The 17,864-nt window shown below is 38.5% G+C and overlaps 1 protein-coding gene across 1 annotated transcript in view; it reads right to left on the bottom strand.

Annotated features, from left to right (window-relative positions):
- The window catches only part of ARID2 (AT-rich interaction domain 2), a 192,624-nt gene extending 175,670 nt beyond the window's left edge, over window positions 1-16,954 (bottom strand). Inside the window, 3 exon segments of the mRNA XM_043968863.1 lie at window positions 15,320-15,417; window positions 16,523-16,616; window positions 16,734-16,954. Of these exon segments, the coding sequence (XP_043824798.1) occupies window positions 15,320-15,417; window positions 16,523-16,616; window positions 16,734-16,825 (284 nt within the window). The 5' untranslated portion in view covers window positions 16,826-16,954.
- Window positions 16,955-17,864: the final 910 nt, after the last annotated feature.

The raw sequence follows: 17,864 nt of genomic DNA on the forward strand, positions 1-17,864 counted from the left end.
AATCTATAGCCATACCTTAGATTACCTCTTAGACAACTAGGAGATGGCTGAACCAAGTGTTTTATAAATGTTATGGACTATTATTGTGTTTGTAAGAAATGATCAGAGACAATTCAGAGAATCCTGGAGAGAATGAATTAATGCAGAGTAAAAATGAGTGGAACCGTGGAGAACAATTTATACAAAAGACAACTGCTACAAGAATAAAAAAACAACTTTAAAGTACTTACAAACTCTGATTAAAGCAGTGACCAATCATGTCTCCAGAGAACTGATGATAAAACATGTTATGCTGAAAGAGAAGCCTTGGTTAGGTGCAAAGACATACTTTTACTGACATGGTTGGTGTGTGGATTCATTTTCCTCAGTTATGTTAATTTATTACAAGGCTTTGGGTCAACCTCCCCCCTTCTTTCTTTGAGAGAAAAGGAGGTGTGGGGGAGGGGTGAGGAGAAGAAGAGGTGAGCCATAGTAATGCATGGTAATGGTTTTTTTTTTGTTTTGTTTTGTTTTGTTTTGTTTTGTTTGTTTTATGTTTTTTAATGCACAGAAGAGAACAGAAGGAAGTACAGACAAGAAGGACAGTTTATTATGCTCTTAAGCAAAGTAGTATGAAATGGAGATTCATAGTCCCATATAAAATTCCTTTTGTGTTCTACTGTGTGAAAGGAAATGCTTTTTGGGGGGGGGGGGGCGCATTTCAGTATTTCAGTTCTGAATGTTAAAAGAGAGTTTCCAGATCCAAATAAAGATGACTTGAGGATTGTTTTTCATTTGCATAATCCACATCATGCATAAGTTCTTTTCAGCAGCATGAATAATCAAGAACTAATAATAGGTCCAAACACTAAATAGGTTTTTTTTAAAAAAAGAAATACATGAAAAAGTATAAGCCAGTAAGTAAGACCCTCTTACCTGGTTTTAGTACTGATTTAAATAAATAAGGAGAAGAATACTCTTCTCTATCACCTCGGATGTTACTAAAAGTTGGGGAACATCATGAGCTCCATATATACCTATGTATACAATGAAGTATCAAGAAAATAGGGCAGGGGTCATTTTAGCTTCACCAAGGGGAGGGATATTACTGCATTGTAATTCAGTTTGGGAGTAAGTTAAAAAAACCTACCTTCTCCCCAAAGCATCAAGTATAGAAAACATCAGCTTTTCTCTCTTCCCCATCACCTTTATGAATATTAGTTGGATTACTACAATGTACTACTGTACGTAGGTCTACCTGGCAAGACCAGCCAGAGGCTGTGGCTGGACAGATAGAAAGAAGCTGCTTGACCAACAGTGATGCAAGTTACAGAGTATACACACTAAGCCAATACTCATCTATATGTAGTGACTACTACCTATTGCTTCCAAGTGTAACTGAAGGTATGATCTATGGCCTAGAAATCCTCAAATTTTCTGGGCGTTTGTGAAATTAATTCACATGAAAATTAAACTTAACCAGGATGTTCTTGTTAACAATTCCCAAATTCAGTCCATAGGAAAGCCACTTTTTGGAGGGTCTGAACTTAGGAGTCGTCCTCCTTGGCTTAGTCTAACAAGGGATTAGTCTATTTACTTTTCACATTGCAAAACATATCTTATAAAACCATCTTTTTCATGTGGAGTCATCAGGCCAAGACAGCAGGAGAGTTGAAGAGTAATTGTAATTTCACCCTGACAAGTCTTCATTTTACAGATATGTGATAATGTTATTGTTGGATTGGTTTACTTAGGGTGGCAGCATATACCTTAACGTGCTATCTTAAGGAGATGAAGATTTATTCTATATTCTGTCAACATGTATTTACTGAGAGCCTCGCATGAACAAGGGCACTGTGGTAGGCATCAAAGGATAGCAATGGGAACGAATGGTTCCAGCTCCCACAGAACTTGCAGTCCAGTTGGGGAAGTTAGGAATATTTACAAGTGACTGCAATTAAGAATTCAAAGTAAGAAACTGAAAGTACAATAAGAAAAGTAGATTCCATTTTTAAAGTTAAGAGAAAGGAGAAGTTACTTCTGACTGGGGTAATCAGAAAAGGTTTTATGAAGGAGATGGCATCTGAGTTGGGTCTTGAAGCATGGAAGAAATATGAACAGAAAGATCTTGGGGAAAGAGAAAAGCAGAGGGAAGCACAAAATCATGGGACACATTCAAGAAGTGGCAAGTTAGTCCAGTTTGGGTGGAACATGGGGTGTGTGAGAGGGATGTATGGGAGATAAGGTTAGGAGGCTAAATCAGGGAAGTCTGAGAATGCCAGGCAAAGAGTGTAGACTATATGTGATAGAAGATCTAGATCTAGAAGATTGTACAGGATATCTAAGTATCTGTCCTGTCACCTGAGATTTCAGTTTCAGAATAGATAATCTGCTTGGCTACCAAGGCCTATTTTAGTTACTTTAAGATGTTTGCCTGAGCAAGAATTCATTCAACAAACCTTTGATAAGTACCTTTCTGCAAAGTTCTATGCTAAGTAGGCTAGGGGGATTCATCTGGGGGACACAGTTTCAGAAAGGAAGACTTAACACAGACTTAAATCATTATAATACAAAAGAAGAGGTATAAAACAAACTTCTTTGTGAGGTCAGAGGGAGGGAATGTCTCTACAGACAGTGTGCATGGTTCAGGGAAGAATGGGCAAAAGGATATAATAAAGGAAAACCTGTCTGTTCATAGATGCTGAAAGATAAATGATGACTAGCGGAATACCTCATATGAGGAGGTATCTGTTACCTTGACTATTTATTGTAGATTTGCCACCAACATGTAAATCGTGTTACTAATACAAGTATAATAAGAGCTTACAATAGATAACAATGCAAAAACAAGGACACGTGAATAGGTTTTGTAAAAATATGCTGAAAGCACTACCTAATGAAAGTTACTGCTAACATTATCACGGATGAAGAAATGAGTACAAAAAGTATAAGCTCAGAAACTCTTATAAATTCATTCCTATCAGCATTACAGAGACAATGTTATAATAAAAGAGCAGTAAATTCTGACAAAGAAGGCAAGTATTCTGCCTGTGATGTAGCAAAACTAAGAATCTAACTAAAATTGATTAATATATCTGTCCCCCTTGATGGACATACTGCAACAACATCCTCAATACAGACGGGGACAACTATAGTCAACTTTACCAGTTTTGACCAATTGGAGAGAAGCCCCTGTTGGGTTCCAAGAGTAGAGAAAAATCCAATGGCACAAAAGATGATTTGGGTGGGATGGAGGAGGAAGCTCCCTCACCAGATTTTCAGTGCAATGAAGCCTCTCCTGCTTCCTTGGGTGGCTTACAGCCAAGGGTAAACAGTGTGCAGAGGCTGTGCTAGGAAGGGGCAGGAACAGCTTCAGCAGGTGTCAGGAGCCAGATGCCACTTTGGATTTTCTTTTTCTGGTGGTTTTTATTTTAAATTTTTACTGTATGTAGCCTGGCCAACTGAAGCACATCAAAATCAATAACTGACATTTACATAGCACTGCAAAGTTTCCAAAGTGTTTTACTTGTATGATCTCATTTGATCCTCACAACAGGCCTGTGAGGTAGGTGATATTTTATCTCCATTTTCCAGCTGGGGAAAATGAGATAGAGAGGTCAGGTCACTGACCCGAGGTCACTCAGCTGTTAAAGGTCTGACCGGGTCTAACATTTGATCCACTTGGTCACTTCATTGCCTCAATCCAGTAATCTTGGTAACTAGACTTGGTAACCACAGCTGGAAGCAGACATGTTGGTTGGTTGGTGGTTGGTTGGTTGTTGGTTGGTTGGTTGGTTGGTTGGTTGGTTTAAAAAGAAACTTTGCTGTTTAAGTGGCACCTTTAAGAAGAATTGATGGTGTGGGTATTACTAAGAATTTGCAATAGGATCAGAAGATTTAAAGCTGGGAGTGACCTTAGAGATAATCTAGGGTAGTCCTTGAGAGAATTAAGTGACTTGCCAAGATCACACAGCTCAACAGTAACAGAGTTGTGTTTTGAACTCAGGTGCTCTGGAACCAAAAGCCAGTGCTCTTTCTACTGTAGCAGGCACCCCACTGGACACATGCTCTTTCTCAATGCATCTCTTTGGCGAATTTTACAGTACATACCCATCATGGATACAGTAGAGACAAAACAATGTGAGTCACTGCCTGCATATACCTTGGAACACACTTAAGATCAGTCAATGAAACAAGCATTTCCTGATAACCTACTATCTGTAACTGAAGTAAATACTACATGCCATGTACATTCATTCTTCTAGATTTTAAAACTAAGGCATTTGCATTTCACATAGAAAATGATCCTCAACCACAAAGCACAAGATGGTTTGGATAAACTTCAAAGTCTAAACTGTTTTACATGGTTTTCAAAACCTGAAAATAGTTTTTGTCAGATCACTCCGACCCTAACTACTTTCAATATATTATCCAGTAGAAAGGTTAGTTATGTGGCTAAGCAGTTTTAAAGTCACTGCAGTGTGCAAATACAGTGCTAGTCCTGTCATTTGCTGGATTTATAATCATAAAGGGGTGTTCCAAATCTTTAAAATCAACTTTAATAGCTTTAAAAAATGGCACTATGACTTTTGGGACACCCTGCAATTCATCAAAAGCAATAGCTATTCTGCAAAAGTTTTCTTGATGGTTATGGCAAATGTCCCCAAACAGAAAGCTGATTCGAGTAGAAATTAGAATAATCTTTCAAATTCAAGGCCTAAAACTAAACAACCTACCAGGTCTTTTTGTTTTGTTTTGGTTTGGTTTTTTACATCCCAATCTATGGGGAACTAATTGTGAAGAAAATGCAAAGTCAAGCTTGGGCCCTTAGTGGACTGTTGCTACAAATATGTCTCTTAGATAGCAAGAAAAATCACTTTAGAAAACAAATTTAAAGCAGCAATGGCTCTTTATTGCTAATAAATACCATCGTCGTACCTCAAGCCCCAAATAATTTGCTGTGCTGGAATTGTTCTAATTTTTATTGATTTTTTTAAATGAATTAACATTTGAAAGAAGGAAACATGTAGGATTGTTTTTAGTCATGAAATTTGGCATTTAGGCTCATACAGTGGAAGGAAAACACACTTATATCCTTCAAAATGAATGGTGTCCCGTTAAATGTTGTTAGAGCCACTTAACAGTGGGATATATGTCCTTTCACCCTACATATTCTCACCAAGCTTCCTCTCTTAACAGTCAGACTTGGAGGATTCTCTACCTCTTCTGTCAATGAGCAAGGATCCCTCTCTATTTTCTCATTGTATAGGTCATTCACAGACATGTGAAAATAGGGAGGATAGTCCTACTTCACTAAAAGCAGCACTGGACTTCGAGTCATGAGATTTAGCATTTTAATTCCATCTAACTAGCTCTGTGACACTCCACAAATCACTTAATCTCTTTGGCCCCAGTTTTCTCACTGCAAAACCAGTGGGTTGGATTACATGAGCTCTAAGGACCCCTTCCAGCTTAAACACTATGAGTCTATGTGGCAATCTGTACTTCTACACATGAATGCTTAAATTCTTTTTTAAAAACCATTTCTCACTTTGTCTCTTCTGTTTCAAATGCTTCTCATTCACTGACTCTCATTTCCATGGACTCATCTCATGTACCACAGAAACAGAGAGGCAAGCAGAAGGGGACAAAGAGAAAGCATCTCTGCCATATACCCCCACTTCCTTCTAGCACTTCCTGATAGGCATTACCAGATGGCTGGTCAGGATACAGGTAACTCCTTTCTTTGAGTTTTCTTAAGCCAGAGTTTGCAAAGAGCCCACAATAAGAAAAATGTAAACTATTTCTAAAACATTGTAATATGTTAATTAGGGCATCCTGCTTTCCCTCTACTTTAAAAAACCTCTGATTTCAGCTATGTGGAGTTTCCATGTGGAGGGTGTAGATCACAACACTTTTCTATGCTGAGTTGACCAGCTGCATGACATATGGCGCCCCAAATGCACAGCTGGTCTTCACAGGAAAAAAAAGACCAGTCCATCACCTGGGAGTTACCTGAAGTTCTGGTACCATGAGAAATAAAACCCAGGGTCACCTTCATGCCTTGATGAGCACCACTAAAGAGTGATATGGATATTACTGTAAGAGGACCTATTAAGATTTTTATTTCTATTTTTTTATATTTTTAGTTGATCATTAAGCTTGCAACTCAATAAATACTTATTAGGTATCTACCATGTAATCACAACTGTGTCATGTACCAGGGGAAACACAAGGTTTAATAAGACATTGTCCCTCCCCACATGGAATTTAAGGCTTAGTAGTAAAATAAAATAAACATCTATCAGTTAATCAATAGGATTTATTAAGTGCCTACTATGTACCTGGTGCCATGGAGATCCACTGACATAAATTTAGCCATCCTTGTCCTCAAAGAATTTCCATTCTATAGGTGAAGGCAACATGTACCCACAAATGTATATGTAAGATTCATACAAAATAAAAGGTAATTTTGAGGGGGGTTGGGAGGAGAGACAATAGCCACTGGGGGAGAGAGCTTAGGGGGAGTTCTAAAAAGGCCTCTTGTAGGAAGTAGCATTTGAGCTGAGATGTAAAAGAGACCCTAAGAGATTCTAAGAGGCAGAGATGAGTAAAGCATGCATTCTAGTCAATTGTGTGAGCCAGTTAGGATACCAGTGTGTTAAAGGCAATAATACATAAGAAGGCTAGAAAGGTAAGTTAAAACCCAGTAATAAGAGCTTTCAATAAATATCAGAGTTTCTATCTGATCCTACATACAGGAGGGGATGCACTGGAGTTTCCTGAGCAGGGGAGTGACATGGTCAGACCTATGCTTTAGAACCATCTTTTTTTTTTTTTAAGAAAAAATAGCATTTTACTTTTTCCAATTACATGTAAAGAGAATTTTTACCAAAGATTTTTTTTTTAAGTTTCAAATTTTTCTCCCTCCCTCTTTCCCCTCCCTACTTCCTAAAAGAGTAAGGAATTTTGATATAGGTTTTATATATTTGCAATCATGTAAAACCTATTTCCATATTAACTGTGTTGTAAAAGAAACAGACCAAAAGGGGAAAAAAAAATCACAAAAAAATAAAGTGAAAATAGTCTGCATTCACACTCCATCAGTTCTTTCTATGGAAAGACCAAGTAGAAGGCTAATGCAATATTCTAGTTAAGAGGTGATTGGGGCTTGAGCAAGGGTGATGGCTCTGCTTGGAAAGGAGAGAGACATGACAGGTATTTTGGTAATAAGACTGTCCTGCAGATTACAGTAACTTTGCATTATCTCTTGGATCTATTCACTGACAGAGCCCCAATTACAGTAGCTCATAAGCACATACCTAGACTACTATAGTAATTCCCCAATAGGGTCTTCTAGCTGTGTCTTTCATAAATATACAAAATTAGGGTAGTGGTCACTTGAGTGTATGGAATGCAAAGAATATTAGAGATTTTGTGGAAGTAGATACAACAAGGTTTCACAATTAATTCAAAACTTAATAAAGTGATGGAGAGTGAGGAGGCAAGGGTAACTCCAATATTACAAACCTTCAAGGATAGTGATACCCTCAACAGAAATAGGAAAGTTTGGAAGAGGAGTGTTTGGGGAAAATAATGAGAACATGTTTTGGACAAACTGAGATTGAAAAATGGATGACATCTGTTTTGGTAGATAAGGGCTTGAATTTACAGATAGGGGAATCATTCACAAAAAGATGATAACTGATCTGTAGAGGTCACTAAAAGAAAGAGAATATAGAGAGGGAGAAGGCCTAGGAAAGCGCATTGGGGCATACCCATATTTAAACGTGAGACAAATGATGATTGTGATAAGGAGACTGAAAAAGAACTGTCAGACACATAAAAGGCAAAGTGAAAGATAGAATCAACCACCCAATATGTTCAGTATGTATGAAAAATTTCAAACACTGTATATAAGGTCCAAATGCAAAGGTCATTGGGGGAAATCAGAAAAAACTTCATGAAAAAGGAGACATTTGAGTTCGATTTTTAAGGGCAGATAGGAATTTATAGTTAAACATGCTGAGGGGAGGAAAATCTAGATTCAAGGAAACAGAATAAAGATAAGAAGGTGGAAAAGTGTGGGTTATATTCAGGAGACACAGTAGCTCTGTTTGTTTGGAACTTGATGGCTTCAGATTGAAGAGGCCTGTTCAGTTTAGGCAGTAAGGATCCACTGAAAACATTTGATAAGAGAAATGATATGACCAAATCTATGCAAAAGGAAGATTAGTCTGAGAGCAGTAGGAAGAATGGAAGAAAGAAAATGGAGACAGGAAGAGCTGTTATGAGTCTGTGATAAGAGTCTAAGGCAATATTAATGAAACACTATACTAGGATCTTAAAATATCCTAGATATTCAATCAATAGGACTAAACAATTAATTAAAAACAAAAGGTGCAGGAGAATAGTGTCAAAGACACCATGGTTTCCAACCTGGATGAATGTTTGGGGGTGGGAAAAATGCCATTTGGCAGATTTAGTTAAGTACGTTTTCTCATTTCTAGTTCCTTACATTAATACAACCTTAGAACTGGGATAAATTTTTAAGTGCTTTACTGGAGCAGTGATTTAATCAGTGTAGGAAACGAACTGACTAATGTAGACAGATCAGCAACTACTCTGCAACTTGTCTTATACAGACATGCCTGGGGCATGGAGGTCAATCAAATGATTTAGGATTACAACATGGTAGATCTAAAGTTGGAAGGGATCTCAGAGGCCAGCTAAGGCTAAATCCCTTATTTTACAGAGGTAAAAGTGAGACCTGTTGAGAGATTAAGATCACATGGATATTAAGTATCAGAGACAAGATTGGAACCCATTCCCTTTGACTCCAAACTCAGTACTCTTTCCATTGGGTGACATTGGCTCTCTAAAGGTTAATATTAATTTTAGTTTAAGAAAAATTTATGCTATGGTTATGTAGTATTAGCACCAATGCACAATTTCTAGGAGGTAATATTTACTGAGCTGGGTTTCTTTCTCAACTTCTTTCTCAAACTTTTCTATATGTACCCTTTAAAATGTTTTTGCTTATTTTAATCTTACATCATTTTATTTTTAAAAATCAAAGGAAAATTCATATGTAGATGACATCTAAATGTAAGAGTTCTACAAGTTTTAGAATTATTTTTTCTATATCTGTACAGAACATTAACTGTCTATGGGTTTTCAAAACACTCATGTTTTACTGCATGCAAATTACCCTTGTTTTGAAACCCTCTGAAATAAAACAAGTTTCTACCTTATTTTGACTTGTTCATAACAAGATTTATTAAAAGAGCTGAGCTACACTGTGGACCCTCCTGGGCTCCTTTAAAAAAAAAAAGCATGGTTTTGTTCATCTGAATTAGCAAAGCAAGGTAAACTTTCTCTAATATTAGCTATTATTTATGTATTGCCTTAAGATTTGCAAAGCATTTTATATATTATCTTATTTTATCCTCACAATAAACTTGAGGTCCAGACTATTATTATACCCAAATTATATTTCTTTTGATTTTTTTTTTGGGGGGGGGGTTTGAGGCAATTGAGGTTAAGTGACTTGCCCAGGGTCACACAGCTAGTAAGTATCAAGCATCTGAGGGCAGATTTGAACTCAGGTCCTCCTGAATGCAGAGCTGGTACTCTATCCACTATGCCACATAGCTGCCCCCTATATCCAAATTACAAATGAGGAAACTGAGGCTGAGAGAAGTTAAAGTGATTTTTCCAGAAACACAGAGCTAGTACATATCTGAGATAGGATTTTAATTCAGTTCTTCTTGACTCCAAGCCCAGCATTCTATCAACTGCACCATCTAACTTGATCTACTGATATATTTTTATTATTATTGGGGGGGGGGGGGGTGAAGGTTAAGTGACTTGTCCAGGGTCACACAGCTAGTAAGTGTCAAGTGTCTGAGGCCGGATTTGAACTCAGGTCCTCCTGAATTCAGGGCCAGTGCTTTATCCACTGCACCACCTAGCTGCACCCCACTGATATATTTTAAATAGGCTTTATTCTAGCTAGGTGGTGTAGTGGATAGAGTACCAGGCCTGGAGTCAAGAAGACTCCTCTTCCTGAGCCTCAGACACCAACTATGTGACTCCAAGCAAGTCACTTAACCCTGTTTGCCTCAATTTCCTCATCTGTAAAATGAGCTGGAGAAGGAAATGGCAAACCACTCCAATATATTTGCCAAGAAAACTTCAAATAGGATCATGAAGAGTCATACACAACTGAACAAAACCAGAGAGAATATTTACAATGATAGAAGACTATTTAGAATGAGGTAGTAAGATATAATAAAAATATCACTAGTTTTGAAACAAGAGTTCATTATCAATATGGCCAAAAGTGTCCCAGGGAGTACCACCTTGGAGATCTGCATTTGTCCCTGTGCTATTTAAGTTTTTTATCAGTCACTTCTAAAAATGTATAGATAACATTTTCATCAAATTTGCAGATGAAAAAAGTTTAGAGTGACAACTAACTAACTGGATAACAAAATAAGGATCCAAAAGCATCTTGACCAGCTAACAAATTGGGCTGAATCTAATAAAATAATGGTCAATAGGAAAAAATATCATCTCACACTTGGGTACTTTGCAAGTATAAGATGGAAACGTATGGTTAGACAGCAGTTCTGAAAAGTTCTGAGGGTTTTAGAGGCCTGTGAGTTCCTAAGAGTGAGCAGTGCGATATGGCAGCCAGACAATGGTAATTCAATCCTGGGCTGCATTAAAAGAAGCTTAGCTTCCAGGAATAGTGAGGCAATAGTCCTACCCTACTCTATCTTAGTTAAACATCATCTGGAGCATTGTCCTCAGTTTTGGGTACCACTGCTTAAGAAGAACGTTGATAAGCTGGAGAGTGTCCAGAGGAAGGCAACAAAGAGAGTGAAGGGCCTTGAGTCTATGGCTTACGAAGACTGGCTGAAGGAATTAGAATATTTAGCCAGAAGAAGAAAAGACTTTGGGGGAGCCACGAAAGCTATTTTCATGTACTTGAAGGACTGTCATGTGGAGTGGAGATTAGAATTATTTTACTTGTCATCAAAAGGCAGAACAAGAATCAGTAGGTAGACATTGAAAAGAGGCAAAAAATTAGGCTTGATGTCAGGAAAAACCCCCTAACTATTCAAAAGTGGTATGGACTGCTGAAAAGAGGTGGTGGGCTTCCTCTCCTTAGAAGTCTTCAAGTAGAAGCTGAAATGACCACTCATTCAACAGTAATAGAGAATCCTTTCATGTATGCATCAGACCACATCCCCAAGAACCCTTCCAACTCTCAAATTCTGTAATTCTTTCTGTAAAATGGTAGGTATGATGGAAGTGTCTATCTAAAACGTGAGTGTTTTTTTAATTCCATCATTTAATAGCTATTCAAAATTGCAGATATTGGAAACTAAGAGTTTGGCATATATAAGGGAAGAGCCTTAAGGTTTACAAAGCATTTTACATATATTACTTCATTTGCAGTTCATAATAATCTTTCAAGGTTGAGATACAAATATTGTTTTATAGATGAGAAAGGAGAGCCTCAGGTAAATAGATCTATCCATAAGACAACTAGTAAGGGCTGGAAGTAGGATTTGAATTTGAATCTCCACATCTAGTGTTCCTTCTACTATAACACACTGACTCTTCATATCTCAAGATATTTGGTATTTTAAGATTTAGAACTAGCAGAGTCATGTGGTTCACCTAAGTACCAGAGAGGTTAAGGAACTTGTTCAAAGTCGAACAAGTAGCACACATTTTTAAAAGCACTTTAATGCTTTCAAAGCACTTTCCTCACAAAACTCTTAACCCTATAAGGCAGACAGTGTAAATAATATATACCTATTTTGCAGCAATGGAAAGAAGTTCAGAGGGTGACTTACAAAAGTCACACAGCTCCTCAGAAAAGGGATTCAAACCCAGGTCCCTTGACTTCAAGTCCAGATGCCATTAAACAAAGCTTAATCACATAATCTTTTTTCTTTTTTTAAATATAATTTTATAATGGAAATACCAAGTTGACCTTGACTACCAAAGCACTATCAGTACCAAGCAAACTCAAACAAAATTCTACATCTACACATTTTAAATAGTTCACTAAACTTCCACACTACAATCTCAAATTCTAAACAGAACCCTAAACAGTAAATCCCATCAGTCTTATCCCTAAGATACATTTTTTAAAAATCCATTGAATAACTTTGAACTGTCATAAAACCAGTCCAATTACATTTTAATGCTTTCACATTATCAGATTGAGAAACTGACTTTCTCCTCATTAAATATCACTGGCTTAAGAAATGGTCACATTGGGGCAGCTAGGTGACGCAATGGATAAAGCACTGGCCCTGGATTCAGGAGGACCTGAGTTCAAATCCAGCTTCAGACACTTGACACCAGCTGTGTGACCCTGGGCAAGTCACTTAACCCTCATTGCCCCGCCCCCCCAAAAGAAAAAAGAAATGGTCACATAAATGTGGCAGTAATTCCTCTAAAAAAAAAAAATTAGTGAAAATACTAAACTTCACCATGCCTCAGTTTCTCCATCTATAAAATTGGGGAAAATCATTAACCTACCCCTATGTATTTTATGAGGTCACTAGAAAGATAAATCTGTGAAATATACTGAGATTTTTGAAATAAATAACTACTAAAAACATGGTATATTGAAATTACAAAACTTTTAAGCTATGTCTTCTACTTTGGTCTGATGCTAAAAAAAAAATCAAAATTTTTTTAATCCCATGCTAAAGTTTATAGAGATAACCAATCAAACTTTTTCATTCTCAAGCTTTGGAAAACAACTATAAACTATGCCCTCAAATTTTCTCAACTGTGAAATGAAAACAGTGAACTAGGTGTTCTCTAAGATCTCATCTAAAATTATATGATGCTTTGATTGTGTTTGTCTATAAATAAAATATGCACAAATATCTATATTTACAAAGATATCAATGTTTAATAGATGAAATTCAACATGTTTATGTCAGATTTGAGTCAAAATCAAAACAAAAATTTATGTACATGACTGGCACTTGAATTTTCTACCCTTAATTAAAATATAATTCCTTAATACATAACTATCCTCTGAACAAGAAAAAAACATGACAACTACCTAGCCAACTAGATAAAAGTTCCAGTTGCACCAAACAAATAATTAACTTCCCAAGTCACTTGCTTTAATGTGTTTTTTTTCCTTTTAAAAGGCAGTCTTGTAGTTTGATAAAGGTGTCCATCTAAATTGGCATCTTGTCTACAAGGTAATTACTTTTCAGGGGAAGGCAAAAGCCCTACCATAATACATCTACTGTTATTGTGAGATACTATGCCCAAAGAGAATTTTTCAAGGTTGGAAGTACAAAATTTTATCCAGTATATTTCTTTTATAAGTCATGCAAATCTTCACATGGCTTTATTTCCAAATCAAATGATTCAACTTTTTCCTAGTAGCCTAGCTACAACCTAAAATAACAAAGCAGGGGAATGGACATATGGAAGAAAAATAAGAGCACATGATAAGAAAGAAAAAGTTTACAATTCAAGTATAAAACAAAAGTATTTGAGATTCACCTAAATAACTTCATACAACCTTGATAGTGCTTTGGTAAACAAACTTAACACCTCAACAGATAACCAACAGTAGATATAAGTCCATGACAAAATTATAATTTATAAAACAACTTTTTGAAGCAGTGTCTTTGTTCAACTTTTTTTTAAGTCAAAAGTATTTTAATGCAATTAACTACATTAAAATATTGAATTTTTTTTTAATCTAATATTTCAAGACAAAGCAAATACTATATTCCATTATTAAAACTCTTCTACTTTTAAAAGTATTATCTTGTAGAATGTGAAGTCTTCAGGAATATATGATAACTCCTCAATTAAATCCTTGCTTAGGCATTATTATATAAACAATACACTTTATATTATACAAAATGGACATAATTTGGAAAGGCTTTTCAAAAGGCTTCTGGTCTCAATGTGACACTAAGAAAATCCAAACAGACTAAAGCTAATCTCAATAAGCTAGTTCTTCTTTAAGGAAATTCTTTAAGAATTACAGTGGAAATAAGTCAAAGTCAACCAAAATATGAAATACTTCTCACCCCATTCCTGCATTACCCCTCACACATGTTTAAGAAGATACTTCATTGTGCCTGGCACTTTATTTAAAACTAACACACATATACCATCACACAAAGCATATAGAAACTACTGATATCTAAAATTATGCATATTTCTGTGTAACTTTGCTACCCCACAAAGTATTGTGTGAACTCTTCAACTTCAAGTTTGTAGTCAATCTAAGACAGCCAATAGAAAGTTCACTTGTGCAATTACTTCATTTCCTACTAGAGAATGCTTAATGTGACACAAGTTTATATACATTTTGAGTAATAAACAAATGAAAATATCAAAATGTATAAGTTACATTATAAACAAAAGCATGTAAGGCAACTTATGCTTTCATTACTGGCAAAAATGTTTTTAAAAGTCTTTACAAATATCTTTTTTTAAATGAGTGATTTCAATTATCCTTCATGGGTGAAAATAAATGTTAAAAATAAAATACGCTACTTGCCTTCTCCTTACAAAATTAAAAGCTGAAAATATTCCTGGAAATTGGAATACCCTCAAAATAGATCAAGAGTATATTAACTACCTTAGGTAGAACATAAACATTGCAATTTTATTTTAATTTTCACACTAATCAGATAAAACATAAAGAGAAAAATGGAAACCATGATGTTTAACAAACTATTTAACAAACACTAAATTCATTTTACTTTTTCTAATAATTGAATTATACTTTTTAAATGTTTAAGGTATACTGTTTTAATTTCTCCTTAAAACAAGTCTGGATGTTCAAAATACCTCGAAAAAGTAACTTCTTCCAATACTTCACTGAAAAGCTCTCCAATAACATCTACCCACAAAAATCTCATTTTTGAAATGCAGAAAGTAATTTTTTTTAAAAGCGAACAAGCTTCTAAAACAAAGAATTTTTTATCCTAAGAGAAACAAAGTTTCAGAAACTAGCTTTACTCAATAGCTACCATTACCTTTCAGCCCCCTGTCAATATCCAACAATCAATAACAATGTCACAAAAGTGTTTACTAACATGGGGGAGGGAGGAGGAATCACCTGTAAAAGTTTTAGATGTAAAATATAAACAAACAAGAGAAAAGTCCCCATACATTTGATTGATATTTAAGATGTCCCTAACTAGGTTAATACATTTGAAACACTGTTTTATTTTTAAACACGTAATGATTTTTAAAGATTTCAAAAATTGTGTCTAAATTCCACATTTCCTAATAGTATGTAAGAGTCACTACCACTTACCGTAAGTAATACTGTTTTAAAGCAAAGGCAGCATTAGAACAACTTCTGGGAAAGTTAAACTCTTCTACAATTTCTCCCCACTGATTCTTTTCAGAAACCTGTTAAAACATAGACACACATGTCTGAGAGTGAATAACCTGAGGAAACGCTAACCTAGCAATAGAAACACCCATTCTACTGAGATCTATAAGTAGCTAAAGCATTCGGTGGATATTTCGGATGAATCAATAAATATTGAGGTCTGCCTGTGTTTTCTCCCGAGTCAAGTATTTAACAACACTCGTTTTGTTGAGGGAGATTTGGTTTGTTTTGTTTCTGGAGCACTAACAATAACCAATCTCAAGTCCCTAGGTTGCTTCCTTATATACACGTACAGACTCACACACACCCCACCACAAACACACAAAAGTTCAAAAGGATCAATACTCTTCCTGACTGCAACTGTCCCGGGTTTGGGGAGAAGTGGGGGGAGGGGGTAGGCCGGGACGGGTAACGATTCCGATCCTTCTCTCAGATCTATCCATCTCTATAGGCCCTTCTTTGAGGCCTACAGTTTCTGCCTAGCCTTGAAGCCTAAGATGGCTATTTGGAGACAGGTCCTGGTTTCTTTTGTTAGCGATATAAACCGAGGGGGAAGGGGCTGAGGCGGTGCCCCCGGCTGCCAGGATCATTTCGCCGCAGATTATCGATGTTAAACCTGCCCGCGCTAATTTTGAGTTGCACGAAAACTGCTCTCAGAGTCTGGCTCTGTGTGTCTCCGCCTGTGCTAGCGCGGTAGCGGCGGCAGCGCTCATAACAGGCAGCACAAACTGACTCAGGGAGCGAGGGACCCGCGCGCGCACACACACACACACACACACACACACACACACACACACACACATACACACACGGCTCCACTCCTCCCCAAACCCTCGCTGCTGGGCCGAGGGGAAAGGGGGTACCGAGGAGTGTGAGGCGCACCCCGGGCTCCACACACAGGAACCCCCCCTCCTCTGCCGATCGCACGCACACAAGCCACAAGGCCAAAAAAAAAAAAAAAAACCTCCACAATCTGCCTTCTTTGCCATCGGCTAAAAAGAAAAATAACCCTCTTCTCCACTGAGTGCATCCCCCCCGTCTCCGACTTTCCACTCTGGGGTCAAAGGAGACTTTTTGGAGGAGGTTAGCGAGAGGGAAATACAAATTAAAACTTCCACTCACCTTCGCGAATCCGCCTAAAGTAGTGACTCTGGTGTAGAGACCGTGAAGATCCAGCTCCTTCCCACCCACAGCAGGGATCTTCTTAAAAGGAGACCTACCCGAGAGAAAACACCGCACTTGTCAGCCAGGATCCCCCCTTCTCTCCTTGGGGTCCCCTCCTGGGTGAGAGGATCGCCTCCAGTCCCTTCCCCCCGCCCGATTTTGCTCTCACCCTCTGCTGTGGTGGAACTGCCGCAGCTCGTCCAGGAAAGCAAGTCCCTTTCTCCGCTGGTCCGGCGGCGCCTTCCCAGTCGAGTTTGCCATTATTTTTTAAAGGAGATTTAAAAAAAAAAAAAAGATCGCTGTTTAAAAAGCGTCCCCCACTCCCTTCGCTGCCTACCAAAGCCCGGAGCCCATTCCTCGGCCGGCGGCAGCAGGGCTCAGTCATGGGCCGGCGGCGGCGGCGGCGGCGGCGGCGGCGGCAGCGGCGCGGCGGCGGCGGCAGCGGCGGCCGGCGGCCGGCGGCGCAGGCGCAGGAGGGAGGGAGGGAGAGAGGGAGGGAAGGAGGGGGAGGGAGGGGAGGGAGGGGGAGGGAGGAGGAGAATGAGACGAGCAGGAGTTGGGGGAGGAGGCGGGAAGGAGGAGGGGGGTTTCTAAAAAGTTTAAGAAATCTAAGAGGAAACCAGAGAGGTAGGTGACGGCCCGAATCTACATCCTACACGATAAGCAAAAGATACCCCCCCAAACCCCCCCTTCTCTAGCCCGTTTCTCTCAGCACCATCAGGCCAGCCAAGTCCACTTGGGAATGAAATTCAACATGGTTCTGCTGTTTGGGACATACGAGCGGGAAAAAGAAGGAAGCGGGGCTGGGAAGGATCGGTGATTTCGGTGGTTGGGTTGGAGCAGGAGGTGGGGGAGGGGAAGAGTCAGTGTGTGTAGGTTTGTCGAAAGCGGTGTTGACCGTATGGATTACAGACGCTGGCTGCTCTAGGTAGCTGTCACTGTGGCTGCAGCGAGCGATTCACTCAAAAAAATCTAAGGTAGCCGAGTTGCTGCTGCTGTTGCTGGCTGCTGGGCTGCTAGATGTCTGCCTCTCTTCCTTCGGCCGCCGCAGAGCCCAAGTGCAGCACAGCGACACCCGAGGGCCGACCTGGACACAAGCGTCTGGCTCCTCACAAGCCCAGCAGCAACTCGCCGGGAACAATAGATTTAGCTTGCTGAGGCTTAGGGTTCATCTGCAATGTGCCGCAACACTTACACGCACACAAAGCCGGCGGAAAGGGGGAGGGAGGAGTGGGGAAACGGCCTACTACCGGTTGTTCAGGGTTAGGGATGGTGGAAATGTTCTCTTCCCTGATGTTTT

The sequence above is a fragment of the Dromiciops gliroides genome, chromosome 5, assembly GCF_019393635.1.
Source record: "Dromiciops gliroides isolate mDroGli1 chromosome 5, mDroGli1.pri, whole genome shotgun sequence".
Classification (NCBI taxonomy): Eukaryota; Metazoa; Chordata; class Mammalia; order Microbiotheria; family Microbiotheriidae; genus Dromiciops; species Dromiciops gliroides.